This window comes from Rattus rattus, chromosome 8, assembly GCF_011064425.1.
Source record: "Rattus rattus isolate New Zealand chromosome 8, Rrattus_CSIRO_v1, whole genome shotgun sequence".
NCBI classification, from domain to species: Eukaryota; Metazoa; Chordata; class Mammalia; order Rodentia; family Muridae; genus Rattus; species Rattus rattus.
The window spans coordinates 95,548,296-95,572,534 of NC_046161.1; the positions used below are offsets into that span (position 1 = coordinate 95,548,296).

At 41.3% G+C, this 24,239-nt stretch overlaps 1 protein-coding gene across 2 annotated transcripts in view; it reads right to left on the bottom strand.

Moving 5' to 3' along the window:
• The window catches only part of Dnajc13 (DnaJ heat shock protein family (Hsp40) member C13), a 107,440-nt gene that overhangs the window by 81,241 nt on the left and 1,960 nt on the right, over positions 1-24,239 (bottom strand). For both annotated transcript variants that reach the window (XM_032910395.1, XM_032910394.1), the window contains exon 2: positions 9,595-9,675. In XM_032910395.1, the coding sequence (XP_032766286.1) occupies positions 9,595-9,662 (68 nt within the window). In that variant the 5' untranslated portion in view covers positions 9,663-9,675. The remainder of the gene's footprint in view (positions 1-9,594; positions 9,676-24,239) is intronic.

Sequence of the window (24,239 nt, forward strand, 5' to 3'; positions counted from 1 at the left end):
CACAAAAATAAATCAAACTATTTCCAGAGCTCTAAGTTTTTCTGCTTTTTACTGCTTTATACTTTTAAAAAAAAAGTGTAGACAGGCTGGAGAGTTGACTCAGCGGTTAAGAGCACTGATTGCTCTTCCAGAGGTCCCGAGTTCAAATCCCAGCAACCACATGGTGGCTCACAACCATCTGTAATGGGATCTGATGCCCTCTCCTGGTGTGTCTGAAGGCAGAATACTTGTATACATAAAATAAATATTTTTTAAAAAGATATACATTACATTAACCAAAAGTTACTCCTAGACTCAAGAGGAAATAATTATGTGTCCATCAGAGTCAGTAAACGAAGTGCACTGAAATGGCTACAATATTTAGGGGTCTATGCCAGTGCTCTTGGCTACCCTCCAGCCTGACAGTGAAGCCCTACTGCTGAAAGCGCTATGAACTTGAGCCAATAGAACAGAGAAATATCAAGCTGGTACTGACCGGGAGCTTCACGACTACAGTGTTCACAGTGTTTAGAGGTTTCGCATACACTACAGGAGAGGAACAATAAGCATCAATCTTACCCAGCTGTGACTGTGTAAGCCACAGTGAGGAGTGAGTGGCCTGACAAGAAATGCCCACTGGCACAAGAGTGGTGCAACTGTCATAGGAGTAACCAACTACCTTCTATCTGGATTTAAGATCCACTCCACAACACGAAACCATGACCTGAGATTATGTCACAGGCTCTAGAGGAGACCCTACTATTATTCTACCAAATAGGCAAAAGAGTAAACTGATTCTTTTTTAAGAAAAAGATTTATTTTATGTATGTGAGTTTACTGTCACTCTCTTCAGACACACCAGAAGATGGCATCAGATCCCATTACAGATGGTCATGAGCCACCATGTGGTTGCTGGGATTTGAACTCAGGACCTCTGGAGGAGCAGTCAGTGCTCTTAACCACTGAGCCATCTCTCCAGCCCGAATAAACTGATTCCTAATGACGAAATGTTACACCTATAGATGAGCGCCATCTCTCAACCCTCCTCAGAAGCTCCTATTTGAAGAAGATGGTGACTAACAGGACCCACAACCAGTTATGGTGCTGAGCGCAGGAGAATGGAGTGTTCAGCCCCAAATGACACATGCACAATCAAAGCCCCTTCTCCCAGGGTTCTGGGATCATTGTGGGATAGGGGTGGAAAGAGTGTAGGAGCCAAGGGTGGCTACAAGGAAGTGGTGTCTTCCAGACTCAACAGGTCAGCCCCACACATAACTCAGCAACTGTGACATATACAAGGCCGTGTACGCTCCAGCCACACCAAATCCCCATATACAAGGCCGTGTACGCTCCAGCCACACCAAACCCCAGTATGAAGAGCACAGGTGGGCATCAAGTCCCCCACTCCCATCCAAAGAAACCACTGCTAAATACGAGCTAGTTTCCTTTAAAAGGACAGCCCCTGGGAATCAACCATATTTCAATGAAGGGCATGCATCCAACAATGTATGAACAACACAAATGGAAATTGATGGGTATTAAAAACAAATAATAACACTTTTGTTTCTTTATTGTCCATTTTTTCTAATCAGCATACCATATAATACAATGTCGAGGTTATTTCCATGAGCAATAGGAAAATGATAGAATGTAAATTTTTTTATCATGGATAAAATTCATACTGTATTTTTCCCCAAAATGTTTAAGTCTAAAGTAGAACAAGAAACTAAAGAATGAAATTACTTTCTTCAAACAACATATTTCTCCCTAAGGTGAAGTTAGGTGAAGTCTGGTGAAACAGGCAAGAACTTATCTCCATAGCTAGTCATAAAACATCAAAGAACTAGTCAATTAGTGGGAACTAAAAGAAATACACGGTTTCTAAAATTGATATTTGACCTGAAATATAAAATGAAATCATATGTTCAATAGAAATAATTTAAAGTTGCTATTTTCTAGAGTCACCTTTGAGTGTGAAGAATCTGAATCTGCAATCCAGAAGTAAGACGGCAGGGCCAGGGTGGCTGCGGTCAAGCACTACGTGGTGAAGCTCTTGCCCTGTGAGCAGTAAGTGCTGGGTGGAGATGGCAACCTGCCTGGTGCATCCCGGAAGACAAGGGAGCTGCAGAGCAGGCTGGGAGACTAGTCCTGGGTTTGACTGAGAGACCAGACCCTGCCTCACTGACCAGGATGGAAGAGAACTAGAGGCTGATTCCTGATATCAACTTCCTACATGAATGCACATACATGCACACACACTACATACACATACATGAAAAAAAAACAACCACTAAGGCTACAGAATCGATTTCATTTTGTGAGTGAAAAGAATAGCAATTACAGATCTAAAAATGTCCCAAGAACTAGCCATGTGCTTTCTCTGAGGATTAGTTAAAAATGTTCACTTCTATGTGTTCTTTTTCTCCTCTTTTCTACCTTACGAGTCCCTTCTAACATCTGCGTTAAACTGATGCTAGTCATTACAGCTCCATCTGTGTTTTGTGTAATATTTCAATATATTCTGAGACATGCCACTATGCACTGCAACTGATGCAGGGAGAGCAGGCCCAGAGGCTCATGTGTGCTACAGAAGTGCTCTACCTTGATGTCTTACTCTAAGTGCCCACTAACTGGCCGCTGCTCATAAACCTATGGCAAGTACCAGTATGTTTTCAACTTCCACAAGATGAACTTTGTAAGAACCCATCTGTCCAAGCTCCACATAGTACCCACCTTTCTATGCCTGCCTACTGTGATCTTCAGTTCTATTCATGTCACAAATGACAAATTTCATTCATTTTACATCTGAATGATAATCCACTGTGTGTATGCACCACCACACTTTGTACATCTGTCAGCCCATGGGTACTTAGAATGTACCATTCCTGGGCTTGTGTGAATAGTTGTAAAATAAGCCTGAGATTGAAGATGCTTATTTTCTTCAAATTGTCTCTTTTATTTATATACCCAATTATAGGTTACCTGTATCCTATAACAGTTCTGCTTTGGCACTTTTTTTTCTTGTTGTATCTATAAGCTTTTCTTTCTTTCTTTCTTTCTTTCTCTTTTCTTTCTTTTTTTATTTCTTTATTTACATTTCACATGTTATTCCCTTTCCCAGTTTCCTGTCCATAAATCCCCTCTCCTCCCCTTCCCTGATATGGGTATCCCCCATCCATCCCCCTTAATGTTCCCCCCCTATATTCCCTGCACTGGGGGTTCAACCTTGGCAGGACCAAGGGCTTCCCCTTCCACTGGTGCCCCAACAAGGCTATTCTCTGCTACAGATGCAGTTGGAACCCTGGGTCAGTCCATGTGTAGTGGTTTAGTCCCTGGAAGCTCTGGTTGGCTGGCATTGTTATTTTTATGGGGTTTCAAGCTCCTTCAACTCTTTCAATCCTTCCTCTAATTCTCCCAAGGGGGTCCTGTTCTCAGTTCGGTGGTTTGCTACTAGCATTGACCGCTGTATTGGGCATGCCCTTTCAGTATGCACTTTTTAGCTTCATCAATCTTATCTAGTTTTGGTGGCTAGGAATATAAGGGCCATGAGTGGGGTTGCTTTGGCATTTTTAAAGATCTTTCCGCTACACTAATTTACATTCCAATCAACAGTGCCTAAGGGCCATTTCCTAACCGCCCTCCCTGAACCTGCCTTTAGTTTTTCTGGGGATAGCCTTTCTTACTAAGGTGAAATGATACCTGGTGGTTTCACTTACATTTCCCTGCTGACAAATGACACTGAGCATTTTTTCACAAGTGAGTGGTCATTTGCATGTTTTTAAAATGTCTACCTAGGGCTTTGTCCTCCCATTTTTTGTCTGTTTAGTTCCTGGAGTTCTTTACTGCATAATTTACAGATCCGTTCTCTCATTCTGTAGCTCGTCCCATTTCCTCCTGTTGTACAGCAGGCTTTCAGTTTGCTGATGTGTGTTTATTTTGCTTTCTTTTCCTGTGCTTTAGAGCTCTTGCTACTCTATTCTGCCCATCCCCCCCAAATCTTGGCCATTTCAATACCTTAAAATATTTCTGTTTTCTTCTCGACAGTAACAGTGGTTTAATCCCTTTGTTAACATTGTTCTCATAAAACACTGCCACTGAGCTCAGTTGGTCTAAAAGCACTTTTTGGTGTGGTGGCAGCATTCTGTATCTGTCAACACCATGCCTATTCAAGGGTGCAGAAGTTACAAGGAAGCTACTGAGAACTTAATATGGATAAATGCAACTGATTTGTATGTGTAATTTAAACTTAATTCATAAATTATAACTAGAAAAAATATAATCCTATGGAATTAAATTACAAAAGAGATAGACTAAAGAAAGCAGAATTCATGAGAAATTCAAGACAAATGATGCCATAAACCAACTTTCATGACATGATTTTTTTCATGATGTCAGTGCTGACAGACATAACCACTGGATGCCACTGCAGTATCAAACTGCTTATGCAGAAAATTCCCATCATCTAGTTTTATCACAGTAGAGAAAACCCAACTTTCCTTTCTATGGAAACAGTATGGAAAAGGTTACTGTCATAAAAAAACAGCTCTCAAGGTCTCGAAATCTTTTGACCTGTGCATACTGCTTTTTAAAAAGAGATCTCTTTTAACTGGGTCCAAACCCGTGTCTTTGTGTGAGTTTGTAAGCTGTGGATTTATAGATGTGAGCACTGTACCTGTGGAGACCAGCGGCATCAGTCTGCCTGGAGCTACAGTGAGAGGTGGCTGTGAGCTGCCCAGAATGGTGCTGGGAATCAAACTTCCATCCTCTGCACTGAGCCATCATTCAAGTCCTGTACACTTCTAAAGCTTAAAATAATTCTCTCACTGGCCTCAAAAAATCCCCAAGCGAACTTACTCACAGTTAGAACAAAGTAGTTTATGTCATGAGAGTAGGGCCCACAATTTACAGCATAAGCTCTCGTCCTACTATAAAAATGGTGACAAATACAACTTGATGTGGGGGAGGGGGCTAATACCGAGGGGGGCTCCCCCTTGGCAAAGGAGAAGGTGGAATGGGGGAAGATCTGTGTAAGGGGGTACTGGGAGGAAAGGGGGTGCTGATATTGGGATATAAAGTGAATAAATTAATTTAATTTTAAAAAGGTACTAATTAAAACTGTCCACTACTGATGAGGGGAACTAACTCATCTTTCATAAAAGTAGCAGTAGTAATTTCCCGATTCCGTAGATACTGACAATCATTCCTCTCAAGAAAGCAAATATCTATTTTCTCCAATTTTCCATTTCTGATCCACGTTCCACCTTTCAGCTTTACGCAGAACATGCCTAATTCTTCTTCCGGTGAGACTTTCACTGTAAATTTCTGCCTATTATACATTGAGCACTCAAGTCATTTTAGGATAGGCCTGAATGCTAAAATCTGTAGTATTCTCACAGAACCTAGGATTTTTTTTTTCATTAGTAAATCCCACACTCCAGTTACCTGAACCAAAACGTTAGTCCACTTAATAATAAAACTAAGGACAAGTGAACTAGAGAGCTCTGAAGGGTTAGAAGAGTGGGAATGTGTGTGCACTGTGAAGTCCTTACTCAACCCCTAGGGACTTGGAACTCACTTGGGGAGATAAAGGAATAAAGACGACACACACACACACACACACACACACACACACACACACACACACACACACACAGAGGAAGCTGGGGGTTGGGTGGGTTTGGCTCTCTGACAGAGGAGCCTCAGTTCCTGAAAGCCCTGCATGTTTACTGTACAAGGAAGAACAGAGAGGTGGGCACTGGATGCAACTGGACAAGGAGGTGGCCCTATTACACAGATAATAGGAGGCAGGATTTTATGATACCTAACTGGATCAAGGAAACAGGTTTACATATTCTTGGCAAGAGCTGTCTTTGTAAGGAAGAAGTCTTCAGGCTGTGAATACCCAGGGGCAGAGAGACACGTTGGACAGTTTCTGCATTCTGTCAACATTGCCCTGGGATGTGTCTGAGGCTAGGACCCTTGACACGGCAAGCTCACATCAACAGCACACATGCACTCAGGACTTCACACCTTCAGGATTTCCTCTGCTTCCCACAGAGCACTGCTATTACAGGAGGTACCAGGACACAATAGTTATGCCCACCAACTCGGCAGTCCAACTGCCTGCATTCAAATACCTGATGGGCTAATCAGTTGGTAAGTGACAGTTTCCCCATCTGAAAAATGTGGGTAACATACGTATCACATAATAACAGAATTAGAAAAAACAATGCATGTTAGGGGCTTTAAACCTATGTGCCTGACTTGTAAGCAAATAATCACTGCGAGCTATTACTACAGCTGTTTTTCTTTCCTCCCTGCTAGAGAAATGAATATTAATTGGGAGAGAGGGGGCTTTTAAAATTTCTAGAAAATAAACTGATTATAGGTCCATGCCTTAAATATTCCTTTATTGATCATGACTATTTCAGTACATTCATATTTAAAACAAAGAATAAAAGGAGTGAGCAAATCTGTCATTCTGGCTATAACATCAGGATACTCAGTTTCTGGTGGAAACCCACTTTACCTAAGAGGGCTCATTCTCATGAGAAACTGTATTCCCCAGAGAAGAGAAACAATGGATTATGACAAACTCTACAATCTCTGTCCCAGTAACTCATCAAGATCCCTCCTCACTTATAAGGGCACCCATGAAACGCATCACTGTAAAGGCCTCAGGTTCTGAGTCAGGATCAGTGGCCAGAGTCTCTCTCGGATCAGATGGTACAAATTCAGTACACTGTAAGATATAAGGCTGCTATAAAGACATGATCCAGTTTACACTTTCAAGTTTCATATTGTCTGGTCGCACTTACAGGGAGTTCTATAGACAGCGTGGGGAGAGGTCAGGATGGACTCATCTGAGGCGGAGGCTGGTAACATCGAAGCCAGAATCCAAGAGAAATAAGCCCCTCAGAGTTGTCTGCTCATTACAACTGCCAGGTGTAAACACCAAGAGGCAAAGAAAAACACCAAAAAGCAAAGAGAAAATATCTTCTCCTATCCAGCTTATTCCTGAACATAAGCATAACAAGTTACCAGCTTCCTCACTTTCCTCACTCCCTCCCCCTCCAGCTCCCCTCACCCGACTCCAGGGTCATCATGACTGTCTCTAATGTGAGCATCTGTCACTGAATTTCACAGACCAAATGACAATTTTCCTACCGTACTGTGCTTAAAATCCTGTTTGGATACTAAAGTCCCACTCAAATTTATAGCATCTGCTCTACCAACAAACACTGGAGTGCCCCTTAAGCAGTCCGCTCTTGCAAATCCATCTAGAAAGAAACAATGTATTACTTTGAAGTCTTCCACGGCCAATCTGCCCTTCCACTTTAGCCAAACATCTGTACCTTTCTTCCGGCCTGGAGTGGCTTGCTTAAGCCAAAGAGGAAATCATGTTTTCATGGAAGAAAAGTGCTTTTACTCCCTGTAACCTTCCTTTCTTGCTCTCAGAAGAAACATGTAATTAAATTATGTATGGACTTCCCAAGTGGGAAAAACAATGAGTAGAGAAGAAAGGCTGCTTTCCCAGCCCTGGGCTCTGTACTCAAAACCAACAACCCTCTGCAAATAAAAGCAGGAAGCATCTGGAAGTGAGGCATGGTGGGGAGGACACAAAGGTACAGAAACTGGTCACATGACATTTCTGAGGCATGATCTGGAAGGTTATCTCTAAGTGAGGCATGTGAAGAGAAAGGAAAGGAATGGATTCATTTGACTGCCACAATCAGTAAATTTCCCCAGATGGCAGAGCTGGAATAGCAATGTGTATGGCTCTAGAATCTCTTAAAACAAGCCCAATTCTAAAAGAAAAAAAAAAAAAATCACATGAAGAATGTGTTTTTTAAATACATTTTTTAGAGAGAAGGTTCAACTAGCAACTAAAAATAAAACTTTTTTTTTCTTTTTTTTCAGAGCGGGGGACCAAACCCAGGGCCTTGCGCTTGCTAGGCAAGCGCTCTACCACTGAGCTAAATCCCCAACCCCAAAATAAAACTTTGAATCACATTTTTGTTTATGTTTTTATGGTAAGAGTGCTGAAGAATACTTTAAACCCGGATTCAAATTGGTCAGAAAATAAGCAAGTATAATGGATTCCAATTCTGGTGCTGCACAATGCACACAGGAAACTGAAACCACTATCTGAGGAAAGGGGACTGAAGAGAAAGCCCTGTTGAAAGGAACCCCAAGTAAGGGTTGGTCTCCTGCTCATGGGTGGGAAGCATTAGCACTGTCAAGAAGTGGCGCCCTCAGGCGGACAAGACACTCAGCACAATGCCACTCAAACCCCAGCCACTGCAGTAGGATTAACACTCACGGAAAATTACTACAGCAGTAGGAGAAATACAGACTAGTCCTGACGTTGCAGCCTCATCCCTCCCAGTCTCAAAGGGTACCAAGCTATAGTAAATCAAAACATGTTAGGGACTTTATCATAGATGGGTATCCAGATTCAATGGAATCAAACTGAAAATTCACATATGGTCAAATGACTTTTGACAAGGGTGTTAAACACTCAATGGGAAAAGAATAGTCTTTTCTTTTCAGCAAGTGATTCAGGTACAAGTAGATCCTCATTGCACACCATATAAAGTTAATTCAAAATTAAAGTTATAAAAATCACACAAGGAAATGTAGGAAAAAAAATCATTGTAATCTTAGATTCTAAGCAACAGCTTCTTATAAATGACAAAAAGAACAAGAGAGACAAAAGAGACAAGCTGGATTTCATCAAAATTAAAAACTGTGTACTTTACAGAGCAGCATTAGGAGAGTTGGAAGTCATCCCTCAGAACTGGAACAGTATATGCTGAACATTAATCTAGTATAAAATTTGTGTTTAAAAAATTTCTACAGCTGGACAATCAGAGAGACAACAATTTAAAAATGGATGAATAAGATTCACACTACCTAGTACACACCAATTTTCTCTAACTTTGCTCAACGAAACTATGAGGGGACACACATAGTACTCTACAAGGGTAGAAATTATGCTCCCTAACATGTAAGTTCTTAAAGCAAGAAATTAACAGAAAACAAATCCAAGCAATCAGATCTTTCAAAATTAGTGAGTTTGCTAAGGTAAGTCAGAAACACTAGTGTTCAAGCATTGGGCTACCCGAAAGGCTACATACCCACAGAGAGGGAACATAAGGACATCTTGGTCTGACTAAAACAAATATAAATATGAAATGATACCGTTTCCATCCAAGAAAAAAATTCTAACAAAAAATTTTATTCAAATAAATAATTAAATAAATACAGTCTTAAAAAGCTCCAAACCTCAGCAGAGGCAAATGGTTGTTTCACAGGCCAGACTGGCAATGAAGTTGGCAACACTGTAGAACAAGATGGATGACAGCGACACTGTAGCAACCCAAGCCCCTTGTTACTTTTCTTTCTATTTTTTTAAGAAAAATCTAGAAAGATCAAAAGAAAGGGGGACAGCAATGCATTCCAACATGACCTGTGCATTTAAAATGAGCACAAAGCTTTGCAGAAGAGAAAGCCCAAGAACACTGTTGGGTTGTGCCTCACCATTAAAGAACTGACACTGGGCTGAAATGATTCTTTATAGACATTCAGAAAAGTAAAGGAAAGAATACTTACTTTCCTCTCCATGAGTGCTTGGTTGTGTAGAAACATGCCAGATCCTTATTTTCCCTAATTATGTTCATTTTGTGCTGAAACCTGGAAGACAGAGGTATGGATTCCCTTAATACAGTGTTATACAGTTTTAATTTCCCCAAATCCCTCATAGCAAGGGAGAGCATTTCTCAGTTCCCTAGCTCTGCATTACTGTAAGGTTTAAAAAACACAGGACTGCTCAATGCTGTCTGTGTTCAGCACTGTATCCTGATTGTCTTCCCAAACATTTCTTTTTCCCTGGACCCACTAGACTTTGCTGCTCAAGGACAAATGTTGTCCTTGATCAACATCCTGAGTACAAGTTTTCAGATGAAGAAACTTCATCCAGTACTGTCAAATTGTCACACCGTGCCTTGATACATGACAAGCATCTAAAGTTAATTGTCAAGAGTCAAATGGTTACAGTTGGTTTTTGTAGTACAGCTAGGGGCTGGCCACACTGCTGTCCTTGGCACAGTTTTTCCTAAGAATTTACAAATAAGAACTCTTTAAATTAGGAAAGTTAATACATGTCCACAATAATAAATCTAAACTGCCCATGAGGTTATCTTTCATCTTAGAATCCAAAGGTATGCACTGTGGCCTTCCTTCTATTTAGGAAAAAAAATCATCTTTTCAAAATAAACAAATAAACAAACAAGATGGGCATGGAGACAGGCAGAGCTCTCTGAGTTCAGCGGTATACACTGAGACCATGACTCAAAGCAAACAACCCACCACAAGACGATCATGCGCCCTCCACAGAAGGAGGTACCTTTCCCCATAGAATTAAGCATCCATTGAGAAAATATTTAAGGCTGCATAGTATTCCATTTCCTAGCCATGTGAGGACAGCACTACCAAAGTGTCACTGTTTATTACCAGACTGTATCAAAGCAATAAAGAGAGTGGAGCTGAGAGTTTAGAGACGTTTATTGCGGTCTGATTAGACCTGCTGAATTTGTGATGACTCGGCGCATGGGCTGAGAAGGCAGCTTCATTGTAACCTAACAGCACGCAAACCCAGAAACAACTTACTTCATGGGGCATGGGAGGAACAACACTTGAATCCAGGTAACTTTGAAGATGGTATTTAGGTGACTCCTAACGAAAGGCTGGTGATGTTTTTGAAGACATAGCTAAGTTTTGTGGTGCCTGGTTTCTCAGCTGTGATGTGGGCCCTTCTCTCTGACCTTACTAATAATTACTGTAGGATGCTTACCAAAATGTACTAATTCAGACAGGAATTATAGCTTGCTTTACATCTTTACATAGGGCAATTCCTTTTTTGAAGCTAGTTCATAAACCATAAATTCACCCTCTTAAGTATAGGATTCTATTAGTTTAGTTACAACCTTCCATAGACATCACCAACTCAAAATCCTCCTCATCAGTCCAACCAGAAAGCAGTTCGTACTCTCAGCATGCAGGACATAGGAGATCTTTGAGTTTGAGGCCAGTGTGATCTACAGTGAGCTCCAAGCTACATAATACCTTGTCTCAAAAACAATCAACTAATCAAACAAACAAACACCCTAGATCTCCTCGTCTCAGCACCCGGCAGTGAGAAACAGACTTTCTGCTAGTGAGTTTCTCCCTACATAAGGGACATTGCCAAGCAATGCTCTACTGTGTGGATAAGTATTTTGTTCACTCATCCACTGGGGGACATTTGTTGGTCCTACTTTCTGGCTATTACACACAATGCTACTATGACACGTGTATGTGAGCTGTTGTGGAACAAAGAGAGTCCTTACTCTCTTCCTCTTTGTTTTTCACAACCTGACTTTACCCTCTACACAGACCTGGATGGTCTGGAGTGTACTGCTTCTCCTTCACAGTGAGAGCTCCCCTAACCACACTGCTTTAGACTGTTACCACCCTCCTCTCTCTATACTCCCTATTCCTGTAATCCCTACTTTTGCCTCAGTACTCTTCAGAGTCTAAAGCCCAGTTTGTTATTTATCTAATGTATCTCTGGAGTCCACAAGAAAGTCTGACACAGAACGGTCCCACTGTACAAGCATCTGTGAGAGAGCAACAATTCCATGGGCAGTCCTGATGGGCACCTAAAATAAAGCCTGATGCTCTAACAGGGGCAGTCCAAGCAAGGTTTTGTCCTATCTTCTAGAAAAGCACCATTAATTCATATTCTAAGGAACAGAAGCACAACGCCAATTTTTGAATCCTTTGTTAATTATCAGAAAGAAGAAATTTATCTTACAGTCAACAGGTATTTTCTTACTGGTATCAAGCAAATGCAATGCGTTCTGGACAGCGGCTGGGCCCCTTTGCTTGCACTGGTATGACACTGCACTGGGACGACCCTTTATTTAAGCTGGTGTGACCTTTGTTTTACTGGGAGAGACACTTTGTTTATTTCTGTATTTTGTATATGATATAACTCAAAGAGCCAATCAAGATTCAACCTTCTGAATCAGTGGCAGTAATCAATGCCAAAGAGAAAGCTAGCTTTAAAGACTCAGAGCAAGCACGCACGCAAGCAGCACCCCAGAGTGCACATATGGTACAGCTTCCCTTACACATACTACAAATAAACACTGGGATGATAAAGGAGAAAGATGCACAAAAAGGTGAACAGATGACATTGAAGAATGAGGTTTGGACTCTTGAGGAAACGGAATGTCTGCGTCCATACCAAAGCAAACTGAAAAGGAAGAAAAATGCTTTTGAGGAGAAATTGGTATTGTTACAGTATCATAAAGTAAGAACGGGAGCAACCCTGCTGGCCTAATGACAGGCACACATAGGGAACCTAGCACTTGGGTGGCCAAAGCTGGAGGACAATGAGACCAGGCTGGCTACCTAGTTTCCAGGTAAGTCAGTACCACATAGCTAGTCCCATCTCAAAACTAATACAAAGTAAGAATATTTTAAAATATTAACCCTACATAACTTAGGGTATGAGCTATAAGGAAAAGACATGATCCCTACTAAATCTACAAGGGGCCAAAGGCAAAATAATTTTGCAATTAATGACAATAGAGATTTAAGAATTCTTTTTTTTAACACTAAGATTTTTTTTAAAAGAATGATTGATTGATTATAAGCACACTGCAGTCTTCAGACACACCAGAAGAGGGCATCAGACCTCATTACAGATGGTTGTGAACCACCATGTGGTTGCTGGGATTTGAACTCAGGACCTCTGGAAGAGCAGTCAACCACTCAGTGCTCTCAACCACTGAGCCATCTCTCCAGCCAGAGATTTATGAATTCTTAAACATCTGAAGAATGAATTTGAGTGTCACTGGCATTGGCTGGTCCACACTGTTTGCAGAAGGATGAAATTTCAGGAAGGGTGAGAACACATGGAAAGGACTTTGAGGCAAGGACAGATAGGCAGGTCTAACACATGCTATAAAAAAAATAAAAACAAGGGCTGGAGAGATGGCTCAGCGGTTAAGAGCACTGACTGTTCTTTCAGAGGTCCTGAGTTCAATTCCCAGCAACCACATGGTGGCTCACAGCCATCTGTAATGGGATCCGATGCCCTCTTCCGGTGTGTCTGAAGACAGCGACAGTACTCACATACATGAAATAAATAAATCTTTAAAAAAAAAAAATGAAAACAAAAGCTACCAGGATTGCTTGTTAAAGGAAAATTACATTCCTTTTTCTTTCTTTCTTTCTTTTTTTTTTCGGAGCTGAGGACTGAACCCAGGGCCTTGCGCTTGCTAGGCAAGCGCTCTACCACTGAGCTAAATCCCCAACCCCTGGAAAATTACATTCCTAATGCAGATTAGCATGCTGACAGAAAAAGACAACAGATTAGGAACATACTTGAAGCCCACACATCAAGATTCCTCTAGCTGGGACCAGAGAGATGGCTCAGAGGTTTAAAATACTGGCTGTTTTTGCAGAGGCCAACCTAGGCTGTTTTTTGTAGAAGACCTAGGTTCAATTCCCAGAACCCCAAGATGGCTCACAACTATCTGTAACTCCAGTCTCAGGGTCTAATGCCCTCTTCTGACCCCCGCTAGGCACCAGACACATAAAAGAGAGAGAGAGAGAGAGAGAGAGAGAGAGAAACAGATAAACTAATTTCACAACATCTCACCATTCTCTGGGCAATACTCTGGGAGCTCCTGCTGCTGAACGGTCTTCAAAGCCAATAAAGCAAAGGTGATCTTTATGGACAGGAACTGCTCCTTAGCACCAAAGGCCTGCTCTCTGGTCATGCTACATTCAAACAAGTATGTCTGAGTGATAAGGCAGGAAACAGGGACCCATGTAGTCGAGTCATCTTACAAATAACATAATTCAGTGCTGGTATCTCTGCATAGCTTCAAAATGGAATCCTAATAACCACTGAAGGGCATCTGCAAGCCAGGGAGACTGTGATGACCTGTGATTCACCCCACAACGCCTCTTACCACGTACTCCGTTGTTAGCGACTGCACTAAGTAAGCATCTAGCACTCATTTATCAAATCCTGTGGCCCCGAGGGTTCCCATTTTGTTGACAACTAAACTGAGAGTTGGAGAAATTCAATTACATCCTAAGGTTACCCAGCTAATTACATGGATGGATCAGGCTCTAGCCCAGTCTCCTAACTTTTTTTTTTAAAGATGTATTCATTTATTATATATGAGTATACTGTAGCTGTCTTCAGATACACCAGAAGAGGGCATCGGATCTCTTTACAGATGGTTGTGAGCCACCAAGTGGTTGCTGGGAATTGAACTCAGGACCTCTGGAAGAGAAGTCGGTGCTCTTAACCACTGAGCCATCTCTCCAGCCCCTAACTCTTTATTCTATATATTTAACCCAAACTTTCCTGAATTCCCTCGTCCTCAAGAAATCCACTCTCACCACACCATCTTGTATCATTGACAGCACATTCCTGGGATAGCTGAAAACTTACTTCAATTATTATCTTTACCTGGAAAGAATCAAACCCCTGTATGAACTTCTGAAACTACAAATTCAAACAGAGAAACAAACGACCCCAGGAAATGCAAGCCGAAGACGCCAAAGCTGCTATTGTACACCTGTGAGAACAATCCATAAAGCACTTCCAGCTAAACCAGCTAGCTACCCTTTGAACTTTCCAGTGCTGCAAACCAACACGTGATAGCTCTCTGCCAGAGCATGACTTCAGGTACTTCTCAAGGAGACTTCAGAAAAAGGGTATTTTAACAAACTTTGAGCCTTTTAAAAATAACCAGATTTTGGTCTGAGGCTGGGACCTACCTCCCAGTAGGATGGTATTAACTCTTCTAAATTTTCAAGTTTATTTATGCTCTCAGGAAAATCTTTTTAAAGACCCAAAGAATAACAGGTGCCCTGAAAACAGCATTAAGTCTTTCAGACTATCAACATAGTATAAACGAAGAACTCTCAAAATACAGTAATATCAATTCAGGAAAAGCAGAAAAACATGAGAAATACACTCAGGGATGACAGTGGAGATCACCTTAAGTCTGAGGCTCCCTTGGGCCACCTATCTAGTTCCAGTCCAGGGTTTAAAAAGAGAAGCAAGGGGAAGAGGATGTACTGATTATTTTCCATCCAGGGGAAAGCTGGGAAAACTTCAATCAAACCACAGAAACTGAGTGTCCGCAAGTCTGGGGCTGCTCAGAGCACTATGGTCAGGTGATTTATCTGAGAAGACCTTGGCAGCTCCCGTCCATGCTCATAACACAAGCACCGTCAGCACACGTCTACCACCAAGGTAACGACAGTGAACTTAAAAAAGAACTCTTACTGCCAAAGGTGGATAGAGTAGCTGTCACTCACTGGCTGTTTGACCTTGAACAACTCTGAACAAATGTCAATTTCTCTGCGTTACAGCCATCTATAAAATAGGGGTGAATACCTGTCCCAAAGGGCTGTGGTACAGACTAAGGAGACAACTCGGATAGTTAGAAAAGAACCTCAGGAATGTTAATTATCAACTATCATGCTTTAAACACACCACTCCAGATCCACAAGCTCTTGTGCATTTCTATTTTCTCCTTTATTTCCAAGTATCTACTGGCACTTGTGTGTGGTAAGGCATTGTGGGGGTGGGGGTGGGGGTGGGGTAGGGGTGGGTTTGCGGTATTTATGGTTCTTCCTCTACCTTTTATAAATTCCAAACCTCCTATAATTCAATGTAGAGCAACTCAACCTATCTGCTGTATCAGTTACAGAGCCAAACAATTCACAAGTTTTAAAATGCACACTGTCTCAGTCATGTGATGAGACCTAACTCTCTCAGTTGTCCTACAAATCCATGCTGTACATGACACTGGGGGGCATCAGTCACCTGGCAGCCTCTGCTTATCAGACTGCTATGATGTGGCAGTGTGCTGTTAGGTAGCCCTTACTTTACTTCACAATGGACCCGACACCCAGGAGCAGAGAATGCCAGCAATGCTGTGGGCATGTGGCTCCGACGAGCTCCCTCCAGTGAAAGGAGAGGAAGAGTGTACGCTAAGGATCATAAAGCCGACAGTGAAAAGAAACCTTCCACCCAAGACTGTGAAGGAACCATGAGTTTTGCTGCCATATCAATTTCAAAAGCCATAGTCGCACTGATAAGTGACTAGGTGAGATGAAAAAGGGATCACATCACGGGAATGTGTGTGTCTGCACAGGAAAAACACAGCTACCTTATTCCCAAAGGATGAAGAAATCACCTAAAATTTCTAACTTCATAAGTACAGTGTTCTGTTAATTTAATCAGCACTCAAAATTTTTACTTAAACGTTTGTGAACTTTTGAGGAAAAAAAAGGAAATTTCATGAACAAATTGAATGTTCAGTAATTATCTCGTCTCTATTTTTAGTAAGCTCTAAGAGTTTAAGTATAGTTGTTAATGGGTGAAAACACTTAAGCAGTCAGTAGTTGTTGTTCATGAAGAAAACCGCAGAGCTCCTGGTACCGAGCGGCTGGAGCATCAAGCAGCATCGCCAAGAGTCATTTATAGGCACGTGCTATAAATAACTGCCCAGCTTACAGGAAGATAAACAGTAGAATGGGATCCTGTCTTGCCGGCCTTTGCCCATTAGGTGCAAAACTACATTCATTCCTTCAGGAATTCCAAATCACGACTTACACTTGCCTTTGATGACTTTATTTGCATATCCCCTGCAACTAAACCATACTGCGGTGTCTCCACTGACTGACAGGTTACCGTCAATGGTTTACTATATACCCAGGCATGACATTACTAGACCTTTTTTGCATCATCTCAGGTAATTAATTCTTTTGATAGAAATGTAATAAAGGTTAAAATGCCAAGGTTAAATTCAGGCTTGGCAGACTTGGCGATGTGTACTTACAAGCCTGGAACCTGGGAGGCGGAGTCGAGAATGAGTCTGAATAAGAATGATGCAAAAGCAAGACCCCTGCCTCAAACAATTCAAAATAAAAGGGTTGGACTGTCCTCAAGACATAGCATGCCCTGGGTTCAACTCTCCCGGTGTTTTGGCTGAAATCACTCTTTTCAATGACTGGATGCTTTCGAACAACAGTCACGCACTTTAATTCATTGCTGGCAGTAAGGCTGGCACCCACTTACACTTATTTATGACTAAAACTAGAATGCTCCTGAGAAGATAATGACTTTGACACAAACAAAGACAAAGACACACACACACACACACACACACACACACACACACACGCACACGCACGCGCACACACGCACACATACACATACAAACACACAACAACAACAACAACAACAACAACAACAACAACAAAACCAAAACAACTGAGTCCACTTAGCCGGCCTTACATCACACTCACATTGAACAAAAGCAAACTGAAGCGACCACAGGCATGGCCTGAAGCAGACTGCAAGTAGCCTGTAAGTGGAAAAGGCTGCATGTACAGCAAAATTAAACACACGTGCATGGCTTGTGTCAAATAAACTCAAAGGACTAAGTAGTCAAGGATGATGACTCATCCTTAAAAATAACTAATGAACAAAGGGATTGGAGTAAAAAGGTTTTTGACCTGTTGAAAGCATATATTTTGCACAACTATCTGAAAGCAATTCTTATATAAATATGACAATTTGGAATAATCAGGGAAGAGACTAATTTCCCCATTCTGAGTCTATGAAATCTAAGTATAGAGTTTGCTTTCAGGTAATGAACTGCAACTATGAGTTTGTTTTAAAATGCACCAAAAATTAAGACGGATTGATGGATGGATAAAAGACAGAACTGTCACAGAACAATGACAGGAAGATATTAACTGCAACATGCTGGAGGGAGGCTGATAATGTCTGACACAAAGCTCACCAACCTGGCAGGGAGTGACACGTGCAGTGTGCTAAGGAGAAGCTTTGAGTCTGCCTTGCTTTCCTGAGGAAGCTTTCCTACAGTGGAGTGGTCACCATTTCCCATGAGGTATACCCTCCATGGCAGACAGTCATAGCACTGAAGCTAACTGGAAAAGGTGCTACAGTTTATCTCATACATATCCACTGCCACTCAGGAAGCAAATAACTAAAGGAGAATCCTAAACACTGGCTTCTTAGAAACCTAATTTTCAAATGGTTTCACAAATAGAAACCATTTCACCTGGATCTGAAATCTATATTAATTATAATTAGTTTAGTACTTTTTGAAAACAAAAGGTTAAAAAATGGCTAAGGACATTAATTTTTACCCAGATTAAAAAGCTACATCTAAGCTGTTTTAGATAAAATGTGCTGTTGTACTGAGGAAACCTGCTATGTGACCTTTAATCCGGGTTTTGCTTTGTTGTCTTGTTTTTAGTCAAGGTCTCATTAAGTTACCTAGGCTGCCTTCAAACTCTTCGAATCAGGTGACCCTCCGGCCTCAGTCGTCCCCACAGCTGGGACAGAAGGACAGCACCCAGGTCACTTTTGTTCTGTTTTAATGTGTTACTAAGTCCAAGTTAAAGTATTTTCTTCAGAAAGAACAGATCAGTATGTGTACTGTATATGATACCTACAATAACCTTAAAGTAGGATGAAGCCTATGCTATGGTTTCAGAGTACCTCACTCCACACCCCCGTGACTTGAAGAGTTTAAACCCCTAGAGAAAAACACTGTCACGAAATAGGGAAGCAGGTAGTCACATCCTGTTTGACTGACAATCATACACCCCAGTAAGTGTCCAGAAGTTACAGTACGCTCGCTAGTGCATTGTTTACCACATCAATAGTAATAATCTCAGCTCTGCCCACTCTCTCTTAAAAAGTCAAGACAACTAGGAATTTCTTAATGAAATAAAGAGGGGTTAAAATACAACCCCAAATCTAAGTTAATCTCAATGGGGGAGGTAGTGGCGAGAGCAGTTGTGTGGGCAGTACACAAGTCCGTGTGTGGGAGTCGAAGGTCAATCTCCATAGCTGTTAGTCAGAAACTGCCCCCCCTCCCCTTTAAAAACTCAGTGGCCTGAAACCCACCGGTTACTCTAAGCTGGTGTGTGAGAAATCCCAGGCCACACTTGCCTCCACCTCCACGGCGCTCAGACTGTGGGTGCTGCACACCTGCCCGCCTTTTTAAACAGGTTCTGGGCATCAACCTGGGACCTCACGCTGTGCCCAGCTACCTCCCAACCCCACAGCAGTTGACTTTACTGTCTTTCCTGCACAGCAGTATAACTCAGATGCCCAGCTGAGGGAGATCTATTTTAATCATGCATATGTTGATTCCAACTGAAACATCTATCTCTCCTATTTTAGTCAGACATGTTGATTCCATCTGAGAGAACACTTCATTTCTAGATAGATACATCTATTATTTTAAAAAGTAAATTTTCATGTAAGATGTATTGTGATTCTGCCCTGTCCAAACTGAGAAATTTCATGTGAAAGAATATTTATCTTTTCAGAAATGTGCTCAATTCTTCTCAAATCTGTGCTGCTAACCGTTTATATTCTAGTTCCTACATATTTTTTAGATTTCTTCAGACCACGTTTCTATCTCATTGTCTCTCAATGAGAATACTGATTTGCAAGGACACACTCCAGATGCGCAAGCTCTCCCCCATCTCGGCAGGCACTTCAAAGTTCAGCTCTACCAGGCCGAGGAGGGCCTAGCGGGCCACACAGACCTTTACTGGCTATGATTCAACTCGTTTTCCCTTTACCAACAGGGGCTAATTTCTAGTTCACGTAATCCTGCAGAAAACAGTTTGAATTACATTTTACAGTTAGTACCCTTGCCTAATAAATACTATTAAAACACAGGCAGTGTAAGTGGCAAAAATCTCCTCTCAGCAAACACAACAGTAACAATTGTCAAGTCTGTTCTTTCTGAAATGCCTGTATTATTTCTACCTTTGCCAAGGGGTTTATAATGTACACAGCTCCTTTAAATTACAATTGAAATTAGGAATATTCTACTTTTAAAAATAAAGTCAGTGACTTAAAAGGTCTGGGGAGAAATGTGGCTTATCTGCTCTAAGATTTGATAAATATTCAAAATACATTCTGAATCATGACTTACAAGTTTGAGGGAGAGGGATTCTACAGCAAAAATATCAAAGGAATACAAATCAGAAATGCCTATAAAAGTCAATAGTTAGTATAGAATTCTAGATCTGTTAGAGAAAGCCTGCTCCGTGAAAAACCACAGTAGTTCTTTAAGTTCTGCTAACTAGTTAAAAACAGAGCATTGGAATAATTACTACAGACTGCTTTCGGTGTTTTCTTTCCTACCTGTTACTTACCCAGGACATCAGTTAAATACATGAGCTACTTACTACTCAGGGGATGTGATCTAACAAAGGCAAATCAAGAAAAACCACTGTTTCTGACCCTGTCTTACAAATCACATTTCTTCATGAGCAGTCCATATGACAGTACATGGGCTGCTGAATAAGGTTAAGAGCACACAGAAATAAGGTAAGCATGCCACACTGAATGCACCTCTTCACAGGTAACTGTCTGAAGTCAGTGAACATGACCATTATCCTGGCTTCAGCTAGTTGCTGACTGGAGAGTTCCCATGACTATGAATCAGTTTCTCTAACAAGAGGGATTACAGCTGGCATGGACTCAGCAGAAGTACACTGACTCCTCCAGAAGGAAAATGTGTTGAAAATATTGATTAAAAATTTGAACTAGAGGCTGGAGAAATGACTCAGTGTTAAGATCATGAACCGATAATCTAGAATAGTGATTCTCAACGTCTCTAAGCTTCAACCCTTTAAAACTGTTTATGATGTTCTGACCCCTGTAACCATAAAAGTATTTCTTTGCTACTCCATAACTCTAATTGTGCTACTGTTATGATTGGTAACATAGTATCTGTATTTTCTGATGGTCTTAGGTGGTCCCTAAAAATAAAAGGGTCATTTGACTCCCAAAAACGTCAAGACCCACAGATTGAAAACCACTGGTCTAGAAGACTGGATTGAGTTCAGTTTCATGTACCCGTAGCAAAGTATTCACAACTGCCCCAAACTCCAAATCCAGGGGAGCCAATACTCTCTTCTGGCCTCCAAAGGCATTTCCAGTCAATTGCACCCACACAGTCACAGGCATACACACAAAGTTGAAAACCGTCCTCAATGTCTAAGTGTTCATTTGCATAGGGGAAAACTTATTCAAAATAAACTAGCCCCACAACTTAATCAATTTAAATGTTAGGCGAGCGTGATGACCACTACACCACGGAAACATCCATTCAATTTAAATGTAAAAAAACAAGTATCTTGTACAGGGCTTAATGCACATCAATTTCCCAGCACTAGGGCTGCTATAAACTGAGAGGTTATACTTACCTTTTTCAGTTTGGAAAATAATGCTAACAATGATTCCACTTGTGGTATTTAAGTCACCAAGATGACAAATTTGTACCCTTCCATGTTTCTGTCACAAACTGATTCTATACAAAGGTACATATCTCTGGCAATTTTCTTGCTTACTGTGGTGTAGCCATACCTATTTGTATATTGAAATGCATACAGTTTTGCCACAATGCCATTTTGATAATTTATTATTAATTTATTCCAACATAGCTGGCATACTGGGCTAGGGCTACTGGAAGAGAGTGTCTGCCTAGCACATACTGAACACTTGGAGGAGTATGATTCCAATTCCACGTTTACTGACGTACCATTTTATAAATCACTGGGAACATAAGGTGAATACAGATAAGTACTCAGAGGAACAGCTACTGAGATATTCTCAAAGCGCATACATGCATGTCACAAATCAAAGAGCTACAATCCACTCGTACACCTCGAAACTTCACATCCCATCCCATTTACATTTCCTTTCAAAAACTTCACAGAAAAACAGTGACTTCTTCCAATGCTCATGTCCATAAGCAACTATCAAAACGCCAGAGTACTGATCCAAGCCAAACAGTGCTGCTTGCTTCCAAGTTCCCACTGCTTTCGATGTCACTCGAAAGCTCACAGTTCTGTGGCCCTAACCTATTTTTCATTAAAGTTTTTATTCAATTTTACATTGCAAAGTGATTTTTGGGAAAGCACACAGAGTGCCTCTTGACTTTATATACCACCAGAGGTGTGGTTATTTTCTTAACATACAGCCTGTTTGTACCTCTCCCCATCCCCCAAATTTGTATTATAGAGAGAACATCTTGTGTACTGTATGGATGCATCGCCTGTCAATTAAAAAGCCTATGCCCTATGGATTAGGCAGGAAATAGAGGTAGGACATTGAGGAAAGAGAAAGGACTCTGGGATAGAGTCAGGCAGGAGATCCACCCAGGAAGATGTGACAAGATACTGAGCACAGCAGACTGTAGGTAGAATAAATGGGATATTTAAAGTTATATATGTCAGAGAAGGGCCTAGCTATATGGCTAAGGTATTTGTCAATATATTTTGAGTCTGAGTCTTATTTTTGGGAGCATAGGGCTGGGAGGCAGAATCAGGCCTAAGTTCAACACTGTATTTTTTCCTTTTATGAATATTTCTGGTATCCTGTCTAAATACTAAAGTTCCAGTACTTGTTTTCCCCATTTTCTACAAATATTTTAGTTTTATGTTGTACAACTAGGTCTAGTTTTGCAGAGAACTTGTCTGTAATACTAAATACAATGTGCCATAGCCGGTTCTGTCTAGAAATGCAGCTATCTTTTGGTTTCATGGTGTATCTTTCTCCCTCTTATTTTTCATCTATCTTTCAGAGAGGGGTTCTTGAACATTATAAATCTGTGTATGTATATATCTTATAGACAACATAAAAGTATGTATGTAAACAAGTATATGTGTGCATATCTACACACACACACACACACACACACACACACACACACACACACACACTGCACTGGAGTTCTAATAGTGCTTTAACCATTAATAAAGGTGGGGAGATTAAAGGTGTGCATCTCCATGGCCTGGCTACCCAAACCCTTTTTGAATTTTATTTCATTTATTTTAAATGTCCGTGTGTGGTATTTGCCAGCAGACGTAGGCAGAGACCAGAAGAGGGAGCTGAACCCTTTGGAGCTGCTTACAGGTTGTGGGTAACCTAGCCTGAGTCCTGAGAACTAAATTCAGGTCTCTAAAAACAGCAGCAAGTTCTATTATCCACTGAGCCAACGCTCCATCCGCATTTCCAAGTCTTTGAATGCTGCACCTCACGGCTATGCTTTTGTTTCCAGCACTTCAGTTCCATTTCTTCAGTGCCTATGTTTCTGAAATTATTCATCACATCCAGCATTTGAGTATTCTCTGTTGGATAACGTTATCTACTTCCATCAATCTGAGTGTAGCTACAATAACTGCTTTCTTAGGAATGTCTTTCTTCCTTTTAGCTTTTCATCTTCCTCTTATTTCACTGAAAGCTGGACATGTATAGAGTAGTGGAAACTAAGGTGAGTAATTTCGTGATCAGATGAGTATCCCTTTCCTTTGTGAGGCCAAGTGCCGAGGTAACCTCGTTGGGAGTTGAGCTGGGCTAATGTTCTTACAACAGGTAACAGCAGGGCACCACTGGCTTCATTCTTTTGCAAAATAAAGTGTATCTGTGGAGAGAGGTGATTTAACTAGAGGAAAGTCTGTCTGACCCTCTGTTGTGCTCCGTGTGACCTTGTGCTTTGGGGGATACAGTCTCTGTTCTGAGCATTATATTCCCCTCCACCTGGTCTGAATGAGAGACTCTCAGCAAGGCTTTTTCCTGTCTTTCCTAGGACTGTACCTAGTGAAGTTTCGTGTAAACAACTTCTAAACTGGCACACTCACTTTCATCCATTTTCTAACTGTTCTTGCTGAACTCTTAAGCACTGTCCAAAAGCTCTTCTCTGGTTTTCACCCCTCCCTCTCCAACTCCTCCTTCAGGTCTGAGCGAGCTAGTGGTTCTCTGTGTCCTCGGTCCTAAACTGTCTCTGAAGTGATCAACTTGGTTAGTTTTTTGTTTGTTAGTTTTTTTTTTTTTTTTTTTTTGTTTCCACCCCACCCCACCCCATGCTGTCATGAAAGCTTTTAGTTTTAGAATCAAAGCTAAATGGTATAAATGATTTCAGGATAGCAAAGAGCATGTTAACAATTATTTTATGTAAAAAGGCTGACGAGAAGGTTTTAAAGGACCTCCAGATGAGCCTACCGACCTGAGCTCAATCCTCCTGGCCCACATAATGGACACACCCATTACAGCTCAATCTGCAGGTTCCACACAATGAAGAACACACTGCACTCCAGCAAGCTGTCCTCTG